The sequence below is a fragment of the Melanaphis sacchari genome, unplaced genomic scaffold, assembly GCF_002803265.2.
Source record: "Melanaphis sacchari strain LSU unplaced genomic scaffold, SCAv2.0 Contig120_pilon_pilon, whole genome shotgun sequence".
NCBI lineage: Eukaryota > Metazoa > Arthropoda > Insecta > Hemiptera > Aphididae > Melanaphis > Melanaphis sacchari.
Window position 1 is genome coordinate 200,070 of NW_020270473.1, and position 23,640 is coordinate 223,709.

At 25.1% G+C, this 23,640-nt stretch overlaps 2 protein-coding genes across 3 annotated transcripts in view; one reads left to right on the top strand and one right to left on the bottom strand.

Moving 5' to 3' along the window:
• LOC112590845 (lachesin-like) overlaps positions 1-23,640 on the top strand; it is a 185,789-nt gene that overhangs the window by 13,736 nt on the left and 148,413 nt on the right. The gene's annotated exons all lie outside the window — the stretch shown is intronic.
• Positions 19,278-23,441, bottom strand: LOC112590846 (putative odorant-binding protein A10). Its single transcript, XM_025334423.1, has 2 exons — positions 23,102-23,441; positions 19,278-19,643 (listed from the first exon to the last, which is right to left on the bottom strand). The coding sequence occupies exons 1-2, from the start codon at positions 23,367-23,369 to the stop codon at positions 19,456-19,458; spliced, it is 456 nt and encodes a 151-aa protein (XP_025190208.1). The 5' UTR covers positions 23,370-23,441; the 3' UTR covers positions 19,278-19,455.

Genomic DNA, 23,640 nt, shown 5'->3' on the forward strand with positions numbered 1-23,640 from the left:
AGTTAGATAATCATTTTTTGTACTTTATCAAATTTTAAAATAAAAATATCTAAAACTTGTACAAAAAATTCGTGTTTAAAAATTTTCATTGCGATGGAAACGACTAACTGATGAAAGGTATGAGATAAAGTATTTTTATGGAAATAGATTGTCCAGCTGAATATTTCATAAATATGATGAGTTGAAATTTTCGAAACACTATACTCGTCTCTTTAGATTATATATCAGATTGACTTGATTATTTCTTTCAAATATTGCAGAGCGAAAAAATAAAGATATTGATCTGATATTGTTTGAAGTGCAGAAAATAATAAATAGGTTAAAAAAGTGCTTGGTACGATCAAAACTAAACGATGTACGTACAGAACGATTAGAGCCATGTTTTTTTAAGAATTATGTACTAATAAGGATGATGCTTGTGTTTTTATGTTTGGAATATAATATAGGAGCTATGATAATTTGAAAGTCATTGCGATAAGTATTTATTAATAAATATTTTATAATTTTTAAAAATTGTCTAAATCTAATTTAAATGTTTGAATATTGTATTAATTTTATATTTTTGTAAAAAAAATTGTATAAATCATTATCTTCAATAATTAAATTTTAAAAATGTAGAAAGCATTCGTTTAAATATTGGTTTAGTTGGTTATGAAAAGTTAAAATTGTTAAATGTCTATAAACAATTAGAAAAAACCACTTATTATTTTTTTAAATAATACTATGTTTCTAGAAAAATATAGAATAACTATTTGATTTAAATTTATTTACTTTTTTTTTTTTAATAATGAAAATATTTAGAATATTTTCTGTGATTTTCTCATATTTTAAGATAACAATAAAAAAAAAACAAAAAAAAAAAAAACAAAAAGTAGTGAAGATATTCTTCAGTGCTTAATTCGTGTTCTTGAAGTGTATAATGAGTGTTTAACAAAGAATAACATAATAAGTACTATCTCTAATATTATATTTACTATCAACAACAACAATACCATTATTTGGCTGAGATAGTTGAGGCATAAAATATGTACGACAAAAGTGTAGCTAAATTGCCTATACTAGACGCCGTGCCAAATATTTTAATATCATTAAAAATAATACATCATAGTTACTAAAAAAAACGTTGGTGTGTCGAATTAATGAATGGGTTTGAGGGGGACAAATAAGAAAAATCACCCGTCTCCTTGGAATTGAACTAAATTTTATTTTTGTATAACAATTATACTTAAGCGATAATTTTTATTAAAGTATATAAGCCAAATGTCGCTGCTGGATGGTCATCGAAGATTATTGTATACGCGTTTAGGGTTTTTTATTAGTTTGACGTGTAACTTTTCACTTTAATCTCAGTAATATTAATAAACGTATGGCGTAAACTTTGTTAATTATTTATCATGACTATGCATTTATATTCTTATATTATATTAACAGAAGATTTGTTATAAAACATCATACTAACATTTTATTTACTGAATAATGATTAAATCATATTAATCATATTGGTTAATCACTTAGGCTTCAATAAAATATAGGATATGGAGTAAATTTATGGTTTAAAATATTAAATTAATTTAAATGTTATTTTTTTTCTAATTGTATTTACATATTGTATTAACTATTATGTTAATGTTTTAAAAATTATAATACATAAAATTAAAATTCCATGTTAGATATTAGACAAATATATGCTATAATATATTTTGTTATTTATTAATTTACGTACGTAAAATAATTCCTAATAACAATTTTTAATAGAATATGCCTATATAATTAAAATTTAGCATCGTATAAATATTATAGTTATATAAATATATTATTTTTTTGGTTATAAATTCTCTTTTTTATGATTTTTTTTTTTTTTTTTTTTAATTTTTTTTTTTTATTTTTTTTTTTTTTTTTTTTTAATGTAGATTATGAAAATGGATTAAATCACGAATGAATAAAGATTTAATATCATGTTCACAGATACAAAGATATATCAACAGATTAATTTATAAATCGATTTTTAAAAGTTAAGGAAAGAAAAATATACTTAACATTATGCACTGCGTGTGTATTTAAAGATGAATGAAACTATAAATTCATTGAATTAATTATACTACAAGAACAAGTAAATAAGTAATTAATTCTTAATGCAAATTAATTGTTAAGTAATATGTTTTTACAGAAAAATAGATATCTAAAACAAGATTTATTAATGAGTTATTTTTGAAAAATATTTTTTCTTAAATATTTGTTAAAAGAAAACGTATATTTTATAAATATATGTACAAATGTTGGATATATAATACGATGAAGTCAAATTTTTAAATCTCAATTTGCCTCCCTAGATTAGTGATAAAAATTGTCCCAGATTAGATATACGATCCTTGATAAATATAATTTAACTTATACATTGACATTTTCTTATCTTTAAATTCCGATTGTTGATCACCCATTAATTCAAGATATGATAAGTATCTTGCTCGTTATTTTACTCGTCCATTGTATATCCAACACAAAAACGCAATTATTATAATGCCTTCAAATAAACATAACGATTTATGTTTGATATCCATTTTAATATTAGTCTGTCTTATTTCACATTGATACGATAATATTGATACATTATCGAAGTTGGACAAAATATTGCACTGCATTTGACAACTGTTATGTTGCACGTAATAAGTATTATTATTATTAATAACGTATAATGCATGTATTCGGCGGTGGGTTCGTTTTTACGGTCATGTACTGTACCCAAGAGAACGACGCATAATTCCGTTATCGTCGAATTTAAATCGACTGTATCGTATTATATTGTTAAATTTATTATTATTATTATTATTTTATACGGCCGACGTATGTGCGTGCGACGTACGTGTTTACGAGCCGTAAAAAGTGATAAAACAACAAACTTGGTCATAATATATTATTATATGCTTATATTAATTGTGTAAATTTGACATTTGGAAAATCCGACTGGTGAACGTCCTACGCAGATTTTCAATATTTACATTGTAAAAATTTTTTTTTACCCGCATAAAATATATGAGAGTATAACGGCTATAATTTCACTATACTTTCATGCTTACTGTTAAATTAATGATACACGTAAACGTATAATACGTGTACATGTATAATATCATATGTATATATATTATATACAATATACATATATATATATATATTATTGAATTTGTAAAATAATTCAAGGTCGTCAATGAATATCGTATAAGCAGAGCGCGGATTTCTATGCAATCGCATAGTTTTTTCTTTTTCACTTTTTTAGATTTTTGTCAGTTATCTTCACAAATCACAATAATTTGAATCTAATAGTAATTTTTTTTTTTTTTTTTGAATATTTTTGTATATTAAATGGTTGTTACATATTTTTAAAAAATTCGAAATTATAACTTTTTAAAGCAAACATTTTTCATTAAGTATTTAAATAACTAATTATTATAAGTTGTTTTATTTGTGAATTTTAAATAATAAAGTAAAATTTCTTGCATATTTGTTGCATATTTTCATTATTTTTACTGCATATTATTTGGCATATTTTGATACTTTTTTATGCATATAAATCCGTGCTCTATTTATTTATTATTACTATCGCTCTTAATATAATATAGATAATGTATATTGCAGACTCTCGCGAATAGTTTAACATTAATTTTGTCATCTAATCGATTCACGATCGATAGAAAATAAAACAAATATTTCGTTATCAGATATCATAGTTCTTAGTGTACAACTAAAAGTTTTTCATTCTAGAGTATGAAAAAATCGTATAAATGACACTCTCCAATAGCAGAATTATAAATAAATAAATAATAAAATACGTTTGAAAAGTTTTAAAAATATTTATCCGAAATAAGAATGTATCGAACAAAAATATATAGCTTCCCCGTATGTACTCGTTCATCTCTTTTCGGATAAAATATTACAGTTTTAGTTGGTACTGTGTTTCTGAAATGATGAATATTTTTAGCAATACTCTGAATGGCAAAAATGATATAAATACAAACTGCTATTAACTGATCATTACAAAACTGCTCGATACGTGTTATTATACACATTATATATATATATATATATATATATTAAGGTATATTATGACTAAAATTATAACTAAATCTATATATTTACAAAGAAAAAAAAACAATTTCAATCAATTTTTAATTTTATATTTCAACGAAATATTGTTTAAAAAACCCATATTTCTATTGCATTTTTTTTTATGAATATCGGATTGTTAAAGTCAAGGTATACATAATATTAACATATTAATTAAAACAATTTTTTTTAAAAATTGGTTCCAAACCAAACATTGATCGACTTTAATATATTATAGTTATACATAATTAATAATTATTCATTAAATAGCTATGGCTCCCGTGATTTTTTTTTTAACTAGAAAATGCAGTATTTTACAATTTGCACGGCTTTTGATTTTTGTAAAACTTTTTAAATTTTAAGTGACTCTTCAGCTTTAACGTGTGCTCACACGCAAACTTATTCTAGCAAGTAAGCCACGCATTTTCCGCTGAACACGACCTAATCAAATAATGAAACTTAAAAACAAAAGTTTCAGTAGTGAGTATATTATGATGCCCTAATGATTCAAGAAATGGAGTTAAATTAAATAGCTTCTGTTCTGTAATTGTCTTCTTAGAATTTTTGCAAATTAAAAAGTTCATTGATACTACAACCTTATCGAAGTTTTGAATATACACATACTTATATAGCATTCAACATTAAATATGATTAATATAGATAAAACCTTTATTGAATTTTATTTTAACCGTTACTATATTTGCACTAGCTGTTTTATTCAGATGGTATTTAGAGTATAAACTATAGTTTTTTTTTTTTTTTTTTTTTTTTTTTTTTTGGTTTTTCCGGCCTTTAAGACCATCCCGCAAAACAAATTTCTCTACAACTTATTCTATTTTCTGCTAATTCTCTCCAGTTTGCTTCTGGATCAACCTCTAACCTCTTTTCTAACCGAAAGGAAAGAGACCACTAGGTAGACCACGCCTAAGATGGGAAGATTGTGTGAAGAAAGATGTTAAAGATGTTGATCCAGGATAAACTATAGTTACTTTATTTAAAATGGATAATTAATTTTTGCATGCAAAATTATTATAGTAATATTATTATTTTGTATCACATTACCTTGCACAGCGATATGCTTTCCAAGATTCATTTTTCGCATTTTATCGAAATATAAAAAAATATATATTCTTAATTTGTATGGTTTACTATTGTGGGTCCTTCATTATAATTAATAATACATGTTATTATATTTAATGTTTATATTTTAAGCCACAGCTCATGCTTATCGAATGAAGAATTATTTAGTAAAAATTGAGAGTATCTACACTACATACAGATACATCGGTACATGTTTATGTCTTGTTTCTACTGAATATAGTTGACATAAGAATGTCGATGTCAATTTGGTATTAGATATGAGAAGATGAGGATTAAACTGTAGGTAAGTTTTTTAACCCGTTTAAAAAATAAATGACATCGATGAACAAACTATAAACTAACGTTAGTTATATTATATAATTTACAATGAGTTATTTTTATCGTCAATACATTTATTATACAATAGGCTATACCTAATGTTACTAATAGATCACAAGCCACCGCGATTCCGATAACGTACATATTATAATCGCTAATTTCCGGGAACTGGTCTACACCGGTTGACGCACACACACACGCACACGTGAACGCACCAATAACGTCATGGTAACATTCTCGGTGTCGGACAAATTAACAGAATGACCCCCAACTTTAAGTCAAAATATATTCTTAATATAAATTCAATGTACCTTATAGTAATATAAGAGTGAAATTACTAGATTTAACATAAAAATAGATTTTATATCTGTAAAAATGTTTAAATGTGATCTACAATAGTAGTACATAAATTAGTTCGTAAAAATTATTATTATTTTTTTTTTTTTATGTTAGTTATTTTTTGAAAATATAGACAATTATACAATATACATAGCATATTATTCTAAATCTATAACTAAAACACAACATACAATGCATTTTAAATTTTATTATATATAATATATACATATTATGTATATTATATATATATATATAACTCAAACCTTAGTTATTTAAAAACTTCGATTATTTGAATTTTTTTCATGTTCTTCGAATAATATATAAATTATAAATACTAGAAAATACTTTTAAAATTTATTTTTACCCTCTCCACCTAAATATTTGATTTTTTTTTTTGATAATTGATAGTATTTAAAGAATAAAAAAAATTAGCACTTTTATAAAACATAGAAAAAATATTTTTTTTAATTTTATTCATCACATAATATGGTATTTTTAATACTTAACAGTAGTAGTTGACACATGATTAATATTAAGTGCAGCCTTAACAACAACTAATATTTATATATAATTGGAATTGTACTAGTATACCATTACTATGTGCAATAAATATTTATTATAAAATTAACTTATTCTGATAAACTATGACTTATTCCATAGAGTTTCAGTTATATTTACTTGCAGTCAATAAATAAATATTAGAATGATATAAAATTTTATTCACATACTATTTATATGCCTAAATAACTGTAATAAAATATGCATTTTCCAGTTTTGTATCTTAGAAAATTCCCCGGATGTTTGATTTTTGTAACATATTTTTTTTACGATTGTGTATTATTCAGGTTTTTTTAAAAACCTAAAGATATACACTGTAAAATTTAATAAATAAAAAAAAAACTAGCTGTAAAAATCTGCAAGCCTATCGTTTTGCATCAACGCAGTTTAAATTTAAAAGCTATTAAGATAGATTCGTAATAGATTTTTGTTGATATACGAAAATATAGCTCCATTCAACCTAAAATTTGCGCGCAGTAAATATGGTTAAGGTAATGTGACATGCATACTTAATAAAATCGTTTGTATTTCGAAATTAAAAATCTTGATTTTATAATATTTAAATAATTGCTATAATCACTATGTTTGTCGGGTGGTGCTGCTGCGAGTGCCTGCCCACAAATATTAAATTCTGTTACGTTACTTTATATTACATTAACTATCAAATTTGCTCATTGTATATAATTTTGTATAGATTGTAAATTACTTAAATAAATAAAAAAAAAAGTCACTATGTAATATGTTAATTTCAATGTTTATTTATTGGGTTTTCACCTATATACAATATTATAATATAATATACTTAAATCAATATAATATTACCATGTTGTAGGAATTATTCACAATGCCAGAAAAATATTAACCACGTGTAATAATGCTCATTTTACAACTTCAATATTTCCTACAACTCCTGAGCTAATTATGTCTTGTCAAAAATACAGTGGATAATATGAATTTAATAAAATTAATAAAAACACTTAAATTAATTGAATATATTTTTTACATTTTTATACGCTATAGAAATTTTTCAACTTGGGAAACTAAGCGTTGATAGTTATAAATATAAAATTATGCGTAATAGAAGAAAATCCTAGTCTGCTTTGTAACTTTGAGTGCAATAACAGTGCAGGTTACTGTTAGAATAAATAAAAAATAATAATAACGAATAAAATAATATTTTGTATTTATTGTAATTAATAATTAACTTTTTCATAATATAATTTCGTTTTATTCAATTGAATTTTATAATTATTAAAATGCATTGCCCAATTTTATTGTTGAAAATAATAATTCATATGAAAAAAATAATATGAGGTATTCGTATAATAATATTTTTAATTTGTTTTGTTTTCAATTAAAACAAATACTTTATATTAGTTATGCTATATGTTTAATCATTTTAGTATTTTTTTTTTTTATTTTCCACCTTGATTTACTTATTGTGTTCATTTTCTAATCAGTAAAGAATTTTTCATATCTTGACTACAAATACGTATAATCGGACATTGTGCAGAATACTCTATTGCTTGCTTTTTCCATAACATATTATAGACATCATATATTTCTGGTAAGATCCTACTTACATATTAGATAATCCCTTTTAGATAAGTCTGCATCCAAAAGGAATTAAGAATTAAGTTAGCTTGTAGCTTTAGTAAGTATATAAATAGAATTTTTTATTTGGTAAAAACCTTATTACTAAATATTGTATAAATTCCTAAAACACAAAAAATACAACGAGCTATTGTTTTACTGTATACATTTATATTATAACATTTTAGAATCTTAATTGTGAAAACAAAATATAAAATGTTATATTTATGAAAAACTGTGCGAATACATTACTTGTTTATTTGTTTATTTTTTTTTTTTTAAGATTTTTATATGAAACGAAATATTTATATTTGTAATTGTTAATACTATTTTATAATATGTATGCTATTATGTAACCATTTATAATACATGACATTTCATTATAATTTACACACTGTGAATAAGTCAGAGGCCTACGCACATATTTTTGAATAAAAACTTTAATACACTAAATATGGGACAATTGCCAGAGAAAAACATTGAACCGTTCAATAATAAATACCATTTGGTTTAAATCAATATGTTAACTACGTCAAAGTATGGTAACACAAACATCTTTGAAGGGTTTGAAGGGATTTTTTTATAGTCATAGATAATAAACCAATAATACAAAACTAGAACAAATGCGTACTTGTATTGTTTTTAAATATAACCATGACAGTATTATAAATTATTCATGTTATTCATGTATTTCTGTGTATATATTATATTAGACTAGTGTGTTAAATGACAAAATAAATGCATTTGAAATAGGATGTAGTATTTTTATTTTTTTATTTTGGTGATAGACCATGTAGTTAAAGATTCTTTAAAATATATTTTTAGAAACTATATTATATAGATTGTATATTATTGATAAATAATAAAACATCATAATTACATGCTTAATGATAATATTACGATATGATACATATGTATTCCTATTGACTATATTAAGGGGAAAAACGAAAAGTTTGGTAATATTTTGGTGTCCTTTAATGGTTTTTTTTTTTTGTAGGTATTTTATTCTAAAGAAAGCCCAAGACACAAAACTTTGACAATATCAATCCGGATAACTGTAAACATGGCAACCGTGTGTACATTTTACTACGAATATTGTGATAACACTAGAATTCAAGGGGTAGAGGAAAAAGTATAGAGAACTTTGAATTCTCATCTTCGATCATTTTCTAATGCATATTGCGTATATTATAAGTGTGTATATACACGCACACACGCACATAGAGTATATATTCTGTCGTTTTTTTGTAATTTTTCGATCGTGAAAAGCCTATAAACGATTTAACGTAAAAAAAAAATAATAATAAAACATGTCACAGTTTTGTTTTTTACGATCAGCAATTTTTAATTCATATTATAGTCTCGTCTTCATTATACGTATTAAGTACCATGTTTATCAACGGTTTTATATTATGTTTTTTAGTGTTATTTTACAACAGTGGAACCATTTTAAGTTATCTGAGCACGTAATTATCAGTGTAGGTCCCTAAATATAATTCTTGGTACGCGTGAAGGCATATTATGCACCAAGAACGTTTTCCTAATGTTAATTTTTTTTACCAAAACTTCAAATCTTATCGTTATTGACGTATAAATATTTGATTATTAGTCTAGTTGGAATTTATAAAAACAAACTATAATTTCAAATACAATTATGTTTATAAATTATCTGTAAGAAACGTAGGAGTGCTCTTTTCATAGTTTACAATTTATTTATTTATACGAATCATGCAATTCATAAATACGAGTATATATATTTATATATAAACATATTAAATTAATGCGATGTGCTAAACTATGTGTTTACAAATGAAAATATGGTTTTCAATTTATTTTATCTTTGTCATCGTATTATTATTAGGCATAGTATTAAAGTGATTGTTTATCGTTTGAAATCATAATTATTATTGATGGCTTTCCATTGTTATGAGAACCTTATATATTTAAACATAAACATTTTAGCACTTTACGAGTATATTTTATCATTATGAGAAATTATCCGATCGTTGAATTTTGCAAATCCCTCATTTTCATTTATATTAATAATATTAATTTATTATCGCTAGATATGCAAAGTTACTTCACGGGTACTATGTTTGAACCACTAAATAATGGTTTTTATCTAATGGACTGAATGGGAGGCTGCAGTATGATGGACTATGTGGATACAGTGAGGCCTCATCAAACGGTGTTTTACATAAATAAAAATTTGCATTTTAAATATTCAATTCCACACTATTTTGGAGTTGATAACATTCACTTTTTTTCGATCATATCTAGTTAGAAACTTAAATCGTCGTCATAGCTTAAGTGCGCAATGGCCACAAATTGACATCTTTGCGTATTGGAGTGGTTTTAAATTTTTAAAGTACCTGATATATGCTCAAAGTTTCGTAAAAGCTACACACACACGCACACACACACACACATATATATGTTATAACTAGTATACGAGTGTAAGAGTATTGTGCGTGTATCTCATATATTTTCCCAGTGGAACCCATAGTACTCTCGGTTTTCGTCCACCGGGTTTTTGAGAAAAAAGGGAAAAAAGTTTCGTTTTAGTCCCCTCCATGGGTCTGAAGACAAGGGTAACTATGAATTATTTACTTCGGCAGTATAACGGACATCGGTCTCCCGCAGTGGGTTCGCACAAATGCCATTAATGTAACTAGCGGTATTATTTTTTTTTTTTAAATGTTTGCATTATTGTTTATGGTTTAGTAAAAAAAAAGAAATAAGGGAGAATGAAATTCTAACTACGTCTGTTTATATATATATATATTATATCAATACGTCTCTAATTGGACTAGTAAAAATATTATTATTTCCATTTCAAATGTTTTTCGAATCAGACAAACTAGATTTTGTTTTGAATATTATTTATTTATAACATTATTTACTAATATGATGAATTTGAATGCATAGTTAAACTTGAAATTGTTTCATACTATCATCATGTTTAGTATTTAACTATATATATATATATATATATATATAATATAATATTTTAGTCACTAAAACGAAATTAATATTAAAATGTCAAAAACGATATAATAGTTAATACATAAAAATAAAATATGAAACCTAGTATGTTGTTGCTGGTTTTCTCGTTAATAAGAAATTAATTAATGAAACTTCAAATAAAAAAAAGCATTTTATTATCATATTATTTTATGGCAAAGTGATATTAGGATGAATTGAGGGTATTTTGCATTGCTTATAAGTTTTTTGTGATTATTGTTGTTTTAAATAGAACATTTTGATTTGAAACCATATATCAATTGTAGTTTACGATCAATTTCCGTATTTTTGACAACGCTCTTTAAAATTAGACTTAAAGTAAACGTTCAGGAATTTTTGTTTATCGAAAATGTCATGTGATCGAATATATATTACATAATGTATAAAATAATGATATCGATTTTGAGGTTCTAAAATAACAGCTGTTCTAATTTTTATTTAAATTAAAGCCACAAAAGTAAAACTGATTAGATAATAATATATACAATTTACCTAGTCAAGAAATTTGTGTATATAAATTTATTTCAATCGAAAAAAACATTAGGTCGTTGAATTAAGGTTAGGTGCAAACTATGCAGCGATGAGTAATATGATGGAAAAATTTTATTTCATAAAGGGTTTGTACAATGTTTAGGCCATAGTATTAATTAATATTTTTGTACATTTTTGTGTTTTGAATTAGAAATTTATTGTAATTTTTACAGATAAGTACGGAATAACGTTGATTATCATTATTTTTTATTTTTTCAAAATCCATAAAATCCAAAAGGAAAAATAAAATGATTTATTTTGAAAATGCAGTATTATTATTATTTAAATTTCATAAGAATTGAAAAAATAAAACCTCAAAGGAAAATTTGTTGTTTTAGAGCTAAAACATAACTATGAAGTGTAAATCTATAATGTTCCACATAATTTAATTATGCTTACTTCATAATTTGTATGCTGACCCAAACACTTCCATGAGGTTTTAATTTCGGCAAGTTTTTAAACGAGCTTCTTAAAGAAACGGAAATATAAAAAGAGAATATAATAGTATATATTTATGCTATATTTTACAAATCGCTTCCGTGAATTGGAGTCGTTTTGGGAAACCAACCGGGCGCGCTCGCGTTATCTACACTCACATACATACATTATATATAGTCGTATGCGTATAGAAAACACTAGTAGACATCCTTGAGGACGATGGTATCTCGTCGTTTTTCTGCTCACCATACACCTATCCCACCCCGTCCGCCGGTAAGCGTTGTCGGAAATCTCGTATTTACTTTACTCACGCCCCACGGCACATATATCAACTAGATTTTTCCGCGACGCGTTTGGGACGACAAAAGACGATTTATTGCAGCCAACACCTGGATTAATAGGTTTTTACAGATACTGCAAGACGGTAAAACAAAATAATAAGAATAAGAAAAAAAAGCGAGATAATTCTACGTTTTTTCATCGACTCATCCTCTCCACCTCATATCTTTCACACACTATATACTACGCATTGTATTATGTGTATATATGTCGATGGTGTACGCGTTCCACTGGCCACGTTAAATTATTAAGAACAATTCATCACGGTTTAGTGTGCTTGAAATAAACTAACATGGCGCTAAAACGCATTGTTTTGTATAGTTAAGAATTTTATATTATTATATATTTTGTATGCATTTATGATACAATATAAAATAATGATAAGTTAAACGAGTGTACATAGTACTAAAATTGCATGGTTTGGAACTATGACGTAATGGTCTGAATTTATACGACTTATCGGACAGCCTATTTAATTGGCATACAATGCATAAACGGCTCAACTAGAGGTGACATTTTGCAACAGTCGATAAAACCGATAAATAATCGTAATACATATTTGGTTTTCGGTCTAAAATCGTCCTGTTTCAGCATCTTAAAACTCAAAAGAAGTTCGCCAAAAAACGACCTTAGTACGGCCCATAAATGATGATGGGGCTATCAGTGAGTGAAAGAAGGAAAATTAAAATTCGTAATGAAGCGCTGCGATGTTGGTGATTTGTGTGCACATAATATAATGGTATCATTAAGTATATTGAATAACAGGCACGGGCGTTGTGCACTTAGTTCAGGCAATGTTAATGAAATTTTAGAAGTATCTAAGACCCTTGCGTCGGCGCGGGCGTCTTCCTCTGTCGTATTTGACGTTATCCACGTATAAAACGTCTAATATCTTAGGGTTCTGTGCCGCACTGAATAAACGAGTAAATAATACTAATAATATTCATACATATAGTACAATAATATGTTATACGGGCGAATGTAAGTTCCTGTACTTCACCGTGCAAAGACCCTACCGTTTAACAAAATTAGACGCGTACGCTTTCTTGCAACGTGGATATAAAAACGTAATACACTCAAAGACGCAAAGTTTCTGTACTACTGTTCTTAAAGAAAAAATGTAAGTAGAAATTCTTACACCATTTATGATAATATTATGTGTTTAATTGACATATTGGATAAAATGTGAACGTCGTGCGATTTTCCACATTTTTTTTGTGTCATTGTTTTTTCACGGAGTAAAAAGAAAAAAAAAGAAAAGTTACTTCTCTCAAAGTCTAAAAGTAGAATAAATGTTTTAAGAAATATTGTTTTAAACAATTTACTGTTAAAAAATAACTTGATATTATATGATTAATAATCATTTATACACCATCATGGAAATGATAAAATATGCCGATATTTGTAAATGTTATAAATACTTGATTTATTACTCAGTTTACTCACTTATAACTGAGTTTATTACTTTATTACTTGATTAAAATCACTTATAATGTTAGGTTTATTTCATACTATTTACCCGGAACAAGCTATGATGGGATAACGGTTATAATATTATAGTAGTTTACATTGTGGGTGACTAAAAATCAAAAATCAAAATTCTTTATATTGATCATGATAATTTTAAACATTAAACGAAGAAATATATATATATATGTAACATCACAGTTAATACATTCAGCGCTTTGTCAGAATCAAATATGATGTAATGTCCCTCAACCTGTTATGAGAAACCACGCTGGTTGCGTACAAATAAACGATGGTAATCCATAAACTGTACGCGTTTAATAATATGCTATATATATATATATATATATATATAACTATTCACAGAAAAACACGCATAATATCTCACCTATAAAATATATTACACTCGAATAGAAAATTATACGGTTGACTTGTCTAAAACGCTTGTGTAGGAATTCGTACATTTATATTTCAGATTATGAATGGAGCGAGAGTTTTAAAACGATGTTTATGTGCGTGTATGATTTTTGTTTGTACATAAAGACACTTTTTAACAGAAAACATGTTCAAATTATCAACGTCGTAGAAAGTTTCTGGTACTAAAATGGATCCGGTTTATAAATTTAGGATTCAAAAATGGAAATTTCTCAGAACTTATCAAAATATAACGGCTAAAAACAAAAATGTTTTCACAAAGTCAATTTTTGAAGAAAACATTTTTTTTTATCAAAAATATATTTAAGTTACAATTATTTTTAGAAGCATTTGAATTTTAAACGATAACAAAATTTTTCAAAATCGTGAATTATATTGTAAACATATAATAACTTAACGACCGTCTACAGTCAGGACTGTTTCTTATCGTGTACCTATAATAATTTATCATTGAATTCAAATTTAACACATCCATTACAGTGACCTACTAAACTACAAGGTACGATTGACGTCTACATTAAAGCAAAGCGGTAACAAGTCTGTTTTATCTTATTAATTGTTATCATATAATAGTCGTATAGATTGAGATTATTTTTTTTCTACTAAAAATCTTCGATATTGGCTATTGCTGTAAGTTTCTACTCCTCATATTTGCTTTTTAATTATTTTTATTTTTTATTTTTACTAACTTCATAGAAAATTTTAATACTCTTAAATTTAACGCCATGTAAGCCTAATTTATTCTAATATTTGAAAAAAAAAAAAAACTATATTCAGTCTTATAAATAGAAATACTTTGAAAACGATTTTAAATATTATAAACGTATTATAATTATGACTATTTCATGTATCGTTAATATTATTGCTGTATAATGCTAATTTTTCTACAAAACAGCGATAATTATAATAATATTTTACTCAATAATCTACCATTTATTTTTTTGTTTATCGGCTATTGTACCATATATTTCGTATGTTATATTACTATGTATGACTAATTAGAATTCAAAATTTAAAAGTCAACATATTATATTATCAGTGAACAATTCTGTGCGTGATAGGTGGTTTATAAAATATTAACATCATGCGTAATTGACAATTCCACTTCGTGGTTATGTTATTAACTTATTGAGAGTTGAGGTGAATTTTTAAGTAAATAAATTATTTTTGGAATATAAATGTTATACTTTTTTTTATCGAATTGGTTAATCCATTAAAAATTTGAATACTTTGGTTAAATCCAGATAAGAAAAAAAATAACCTCATCTTTTTTAGGTGAAAATCCTTCCTTATTTTCCATTCAAGTTCTTAAGTCGCTAACCGTGTTTATATATTCTCAAAGGAGTTTAATGCCTATAATTAACCTTAGTTTGTATCGACCTGAATGGAAGTAACATTTTAAGCGGTCGTGGTAGAAGATTTGTTTTCTCAATCTATCACTCCCGTAACATATATCTAGATGAATAAAATTGTGATCTACACTTTCATGATTATTACTCTTAAGTCGAGTTTAAGGTGTTTATGTAAATGAAATAATTATAAATATAAAAAATCAAAAATACCTGACTTTTACTGAGTCGTTGATTTTTTTAATTTTTTTTAAACAACAGTTTTTAGTGAATTAAATTTTAAAATAGAAAAACCTTAGAAAATATTCCATGTATGATAAAAAAAAAAAAAAATAATTAATATCAAATATTTGTTCATAATAATGAAAGATGTTCTAGTTAAAACATTGTATACTTGTATACTTGAATTTAAAAAAAAAGTAGCATAATCGTGAAAATGCAGAGCGCGATTCGCGATAATATAACTTTATAATATAAAATATGACATGTAAAACAAAGCCATGAAAATAAATCTACTATCGTTAAACAAATCCTAAAAATCTAGTTATTTAGGTATAGCTATAGCTCGGAAAATATAGAAACGATTTTTATATAATCTTATATTATTTGGTTCAGGGTATATATTTGTTCAGAATTCAACTATGACTGAATGCCTGATGTATGAATAATATTTGAATAAGTGTACGTTACTTTTAAACTCCCTTGACAGATCCACAAACAAAACTATCTACCACTATAAAACCATACTAAAAGTAGCCGGAAACGATTACTTTGTTTACTATAAGTTAACTCTAACTTTTCTGTTATCGGTTGTAGCATAACATTCTAGAATCAAAATTTAAGAAAAATAGTATATCAAAAAATAATATAAATTGTAAAACTTGTACACTATGTATACAAATCACCAGTGCGATTTCACTGCATGTTTACATGACAGACCGAAATTCAAGAATTTAAAAGTTACTATCATTTAAAATACTAAACATTTTATTTAATAGATTCATACAATAAAAACATGGTTTAATGCTTAAATAAATAAATATATAATTTCACGATGTATTTTAAATTATGTTTGTTTGTAAACATGTTTTTATTAAACATTACTAGTATTATGTACTATAAATGTTTCAAACATACAACTTTAAATGAATACATTAATTTATATCTAAAATATGGAGTCACTTAAATATCATAAAATATTAGATAATTTATTTTTAATCGTAAACATTTCAACGTGCAAATTTAATCAACTTTTAAATTAATAGGTACCAATAGTATAATAGTGATTAATTATTTAAGTCTGTTATATTTTCAAAATTAAAAATATACAAAAAAAAAATATAATTTTATTTTTTAATTTAGAAAAAATTGAATTTTCTTCAATTATTACAAATGCATATAGGAAGAACGAGGTAAGAAAATTGATTAATAAATGTTAAAGGTTCAAGTAATAGAACAAAGTGTTTGAGTGATAGATGTTTAATTTATAACTAAAAATAAATCGATGTTTAACGCGTTTAAGACGTTATTGTTGACATAAAATTATAAGTTAAAACATTTTCCATACCTACTTAATACTTACAAGCAGCAATTTTATAAAACATGATTAACTTAGCATTTAATTTGATATATTAAACCTTTACTGTTGCATTTGATTGCATTTAGTTAGATAGACATTGTGTTGAATTATAAATACAAGGTTTTATTCCAGTGTTTGGAGTCTTGTATTTTGAAAATAACGATACTATGCAATGTACATAGATATATAAAAATGTCTACAATAGCCATTTGTCACCACATTAAATGATTGTTTTTTAAACATATTATTTATATGTACTGACATTAGAACGTCCTAAAACCATAATTTAGTTATGACAACATTTCCAATACAATTTAATTAAAAATTAAGTTTCATGATACAGTTGAAAAATCTTGGTGAATTATAATAATATTATTATGCGCAGTATTTAAAAAAAATAATTTGGTTAAATTTAAAACTGAACAGTAATTAAATATTTCTGAAATTCATGTTCAATAACCTCTGCCAATTGTAATAACAAACATTAAAAAACTACATGGTAAAAATATACATCCTTGTATTTCGTATGATATAACGCCTTTGCATTTTAACACTGATCAAAATATATTTTTAAAATAGTACTTTTGTTTGACAATTATTAAAGCATTCAGCCTAATTTTATTCATAAATAATATGGCAATAATAATAAAACCGTGACGGTTTTGAACAATATTAACCTGTATATTATAACATAACGATGGTTGTAGTTATGAAATTAATACCGTACATAATCAAAATTAACCTCTGTCACTTTTTTTTTAGTTTCTACAGTATAATCGTGGTTCGAATGACGTGAATAAGTACAATAATAATAATAATAATAATTAATCCTTGCAGCCAAACGTGATCTGATATTCATTGTTATTGTTGTTTTCTCCCGACAACATTTTCCTGACTCAAGTAGTCATATCTGTTCAAATGCCAACGTTTTATCTAATAAAACTATTGATAAGGTCCTGAGTACAAAACAATAAAATAGGTACGCTGAAAAAATGTGTTTCATATTGAAATTCATAATCTTCAACCATGTATTTCAATGTAATTATTGTTAGCTGTTTTCGAACACCTTGTGCGTAGGAGTAGTGTTCAATGTTCATAATTTTTAATGATGCAAAAACGTTAAGATACTATACATATGCATATATTATATTATGTGTACTCGTATATTGTACTTTGAAACACCGGATACCTCTAAAACCACATTTATTTTAATTAAATTTTAGAAATTTAGCTGTTGGTAGAATAATCATCTGAAATCGATTATTTTTTATGAAAGGCGTCTGGATTAAATTGACATTCTTTTTTATCTTTTTTATTTATTTATTTGTTTTTTTTTTTTTTTTTTTATTTATTGTTATTAAAATGCCCTTTTTCTAATTATAAGCACAAACTATACTACAATATTTGCAATTTTATCGAGAACCTTAAACGTTATTTTTTTTTCAAATTTATAACAGCACTCTTCATAATATTGTAGTATTTATTAATATTTTCTTTTTTTATTTTTTTAAATACTCTTCCTATGTTTGTTCGTTTATTTTAAAATGTCGATCCCTTTTTGTACCGTAATTGTAGCATTATTATTGCGGCAGTCAACAATTCATTTTATCTCTTCACTACACGCATGCGAAAACGTAGACTTAAAATAATAATTACGGCCAGTAATCTATTGGATGTTAATAACGTTAACCTTTTTAGAAAAATACATACCATTGTGCGATGTTTATAATATTAAATCATGTATTTAATATTTTAATAAATATTTGTATGTATTTTATAGCCTATAGGTTTAGCGTAGAATGATATTAAATAAATTAAAATCTAATCAAAATATACAATACGAATGAATCATACAATATTGTGATTAGTTGTATGACTTTTTACATGGAATTGTTTTTACTACTCTATATAGGTACTAGTATATAAAATATTTGTTTATGGTTTTTTAACACATAATCTATACATTTTGAATATTTATAAACAAAAACACATTTTTTTTCAGTCAAACACAATACGCCTATGATAAGGGTTGTTTTTGATTTATTTTACTTTAATTATAGTACCAATATTTTTGAATTCCCACAATAAAACTAAGTAAATTGTTTTTATATAACTACTTTGCTCGTATTCTAAATCTTTATAGGACAATAATAATAATAATTATAATTTCACAATATTTGGTGTTGTTTCAGACGTTTATATTTAGCTGGGTACTGTGTTATAAAATATGAAAAATAATTATGTGCACATTTTATCAAAAAACAAAAATTAAATAAATAAACAGAATTATTTCGATTTGTTTAAGTTTTCTAAGAATTTCTCCTCATATTTTCCTTCTGGGTCAAAAAATTTGGAAAGTCGTTCGTAGTCATTGGGACGACGAGACTTCATTAAGTCAATTGCTTTTTTCATCATGTTCTTTTGCTCTTTGGTACATGACGAGCAACTATCTTTGACTAACATAGGTAACATTTCTAAAAAAAATACATACAATCATATATTAGTTTAATGAGCTATAAAATATGACCATTCTCTCGGAAACCGATAGACATGGGCTTGAAAAAAAAAAAAAAACAATAAATGATATACTATTTTTCTAAAGGAGTTAGTATTTTAGTAAGAATAACAATTGGCTAAAAGCTTTATACATCATTTCCTATTTTTGTCGAACTAAAATATAGAATTTATTGATACGTGTAATAAAAATTCATTTCAATAACGTCTTTGATTTTAATGATATTACGGATTTTTGATTATGATTATACGTAAACAACTGTTTAAATATTATTGAATTTTATATTATATTGATTAATATTAGAAATCAAAATAAAGATATTATTAAAATTGAAAACATGTGCATATAATTATATGCATTTTATACGCATTTTAATTTTCTGCGCTCAAATTAAACCTGTTGATTAATAATACTGCATAAAAGAAAAAAAAAACAGAAAGATCTAGAGAATAACAAAAAATGTCAAAAATTACAATTTGTTTTGCTGATTATTTTTTACATAAGTTTAATTTTCTTTAAACATTTAATAATTTTAAAAAGTATTATACATTTTGTTTTACACTTTAGAGCAAGATGGTTATTAGTTATTTATTTATAGGTACAGGTAGTAATATTTTTAGCAGAAAAAAAAGTAATTATGTTATGTATCTATCTATATAATACTAGTTTATATTAAGCTACTTAGTTAACAGATACTAATTTAAAAGAAGAAATGTAAAATAAAAAATTGAAACGAAATTCATTCAAATGTATTTATTCATAATTCATTGTTGTTGTAACATTATGCTAATGTTAATGATTATTAAAAAAAAAAAAAAAACAATGGTAAAGGATTTAGGCTCAAATGATTCGAGTTCTAAAATTAGGTTTATTTGGTATTACATAAATTAATAATTCATATTATCTTTCTGTGACGTCTTCGATTGTCGTCGTATCTACTTATTTAATAGTGGGATTTTGAATTTTTAAAATTGTTCAAAATATTATAGAAATAAAAAAGGTTGATTATCTGTAAATATTGTATTCGATTTAAATGTTACTATTTAACTGATAAACAATAATCACAGAATTGTTTGATTAAATTTTTATTGTTTAGTGGCAACAATTATTTGCTTATTTGCTAATTATTTTTTTTATTTTTTTTATTTTTTATTTTTTACTTTTTTATTTTTTTTATTGATTTAATAAAAATCGTTACGGAACAAAGCGATTTTATCAAAATAGCATTGATTCCGTCATAAAATTATAATGTATAATTAGTAATAGCATACATCGAACCTATTTTTGTTTCTTATGTCTGTATACACCTAATTTAAGATATTTTTTAAAGGAATTTCAGTAAAGTTTGAGTTTTAAAATAAATGAAAAACATACCATTATTTAGCGTTATGATACGTAAAGTACAGCTTTTTTCATAACTGCTGATGATTTCCGCACACCCCCGGAATTTTACGTTCTCATATTGCAGAAACGTGTTTTATTTTTATTTTTTTATTGCATTTATTTTATTACAATATTATGAAAGTACGAAGTGTTAAAATAAAAAAAAAATTTTCGATGATAAAGTAATCAATTGAACTGTGTTTTCGTCGCAAATTATACGGCATAAATAATATATTTATTTTGAATGCATACACGTTTCTGTAACGAATAATTATCACTATACTTCATAAATAACGACTGTACTAAAAAATGATACGAACATAATATTTGCGAATTAAATGTGTGTAGTTTTAATACCACAGCTGAACAACCTTTGCATACTTATATAATCCTCTTTACTATATTATTATGTATACACATAACGTTTTATAAAGTACAATTAACCGACAACAGTTTAATTTTTGATTACTTTTGCCGTGTCTAAAAATCTATATTTTAGATACAAAATGTTATAAATTATTACGATAATATGCATTGTATCTTTATTTAATGAAAATATCAATATTAACGTTATTGTCGGTAATATGTGTACAGTTTTACCAGTAATCATAATATTAAATGTTTATTTGTTTTTAACATAATACACTAATTTTACAACGTGGTTTTGTTAACTAGTTTCTTTGCTTTTAAAGCTTTTTAAGTATAATAAAGTAAACCTTTAAAGTGAACACAATAATAATGCTTTATAACACGAAAATCCATTAGGCTGTATACCTCCCTTTGAGCTGAATATAGCATTTATATCAAATGATAAATTGTAACTGATATTTATGTAAATTTTAATAATAACAACTACTTAACCGACGCGATGCATGGAAGATTTCGGTAATCAATCATAGTAACTATTGAGTGATTTAAAGTTTTTAATCATGTAAATATTAAACAAACAAAACTTTTATAATCGATTAAATTGAATTTAAAACGTTTATTGGAGTTTTGTTTTTCTATTAATACAAGAGTTACGTTTAGCATAAAGATCAGTAAGAAGTTGTGTACAAGTACAAAAGTAAGATCCCGTTCGAGTCGTTAGCCAATAACAAACGAAATATCTTTGATTATTCATTCGAGTACGCCCGAAACTTCTCATAGGTTGAAAATTAGATCTGGTGAAATTGTTAGTATACAGTTTGTTCAACGTGTATGTGTATTTATATATTCTGTACTAAATAATAACAGTTTCAGACTGAAATCATTTAAACATTGAAAAATCAACTATTTTTACCAGAACTAGTGCCATACCTATATTAAAATATATTTGAATTGGTTTTTATTATAAGAAAAATGTTAGGCGAAAAAAAAAATACTAATTTTTTAAAAAAAATGTCCATTAATATTTTTTTTCACTTAAGCATATTTTTTTCTGGATTAAATACATATTTTTACAATGATGTTGTCAACCTCAAAATAATAAATATTTTTTTTAAATGTTACTCTAACTTATAACTTTTATAATTTAAGTCAAGTAAGGATTTTTTGCTTGTATATGGTTAATTAGCAATATATTTGTCATTTGAGTAGGAAGGATGACGCAATGTTCGTTATAACTCTTTGATATTTATTTTTAAATTTGATATAACAGTTTCACGATAACTTTGACTTACTAAGTGTTACAAAAATATGTGGTCTTTTGATATCTTTTAACTATTTTGCCAATGCAAAAATACAAATAATTATCTAATTGAAATAATATTATGTTTATGGTTATCTATGATGACTAAAATATTTGTATATTGAAATATTCATTGACTATGCATACAAATAGCCTTCCTTCATTTTTTTAAATCACATGTTAAGGTAATATCTAGTAAGTTTAACATTAAACAAAAAAAAAAAAATATCGGAACGTATATATAATATTTTGTTTACTAAAGAAATGTTATTTTTTATTTGTTACTTGTTAGTATATTCCTATTATACGATAGTGAGGTTATTATACTTTCATTGATTCGTAGTTCAAACCGTATACATTCTTACTTTTTATTTCTTTAAGTTGGGTTATGCACGGTCCTTCATTCATAAAACATTTGACATTACTCGACATCAATCTAGTGTTGTTCATCATTTGGTCAATGTTGATTTTCTCCATAATTGACATATATTTTCTGATCTCCTCCCCGATAACCGGTTGAGAATCCTCGTTCTTATCCACGGGCTTTACTATATCGTCTCCTTCAACTGCGAAGATTGGCACGCCTGCCATAGTCATGAGCACGAACACAGATATAAACATTTTTGAGCACATTTTGTTATTATTTCAGTGTATGTTTTTCTCACATGGATTTATGTTTATCAGTGTAAAAGATACTCGAACGAAGTTAAAACACTTTGAAATCGCTATACTTACATGCGCTCATATTTATATACAACTTTTAGGCGCTTGTCCAATTGTCAAGGTCGAGTGTTGATCATCTGGTCCGGGTAATGATGGAAAATTATTATCTAATTAAAATCCTTCTGTTTGCGTCGTCAATCGCAAAGTCTGATAGGAATCTTGTGACCTCGAGCACACAGAT

Excerpts from the sequence above, each read along its gene's own strand:
- LOC112590846 (XM_025334423.1), bottom strand. The coding sequence starts at position 23,369 with ATGTGCTCAAAAATGTTTATATCTGTGTTCGTGCTCATGACTATGGCA. Across the intron at positions 19,644-23,101 it reads CCAACTTAAAGAAATAAAAA|AAATGTTACCTATGTTAGTC; the intron begins GTAAGAATGTAT and ends TATTTTTTTTAG.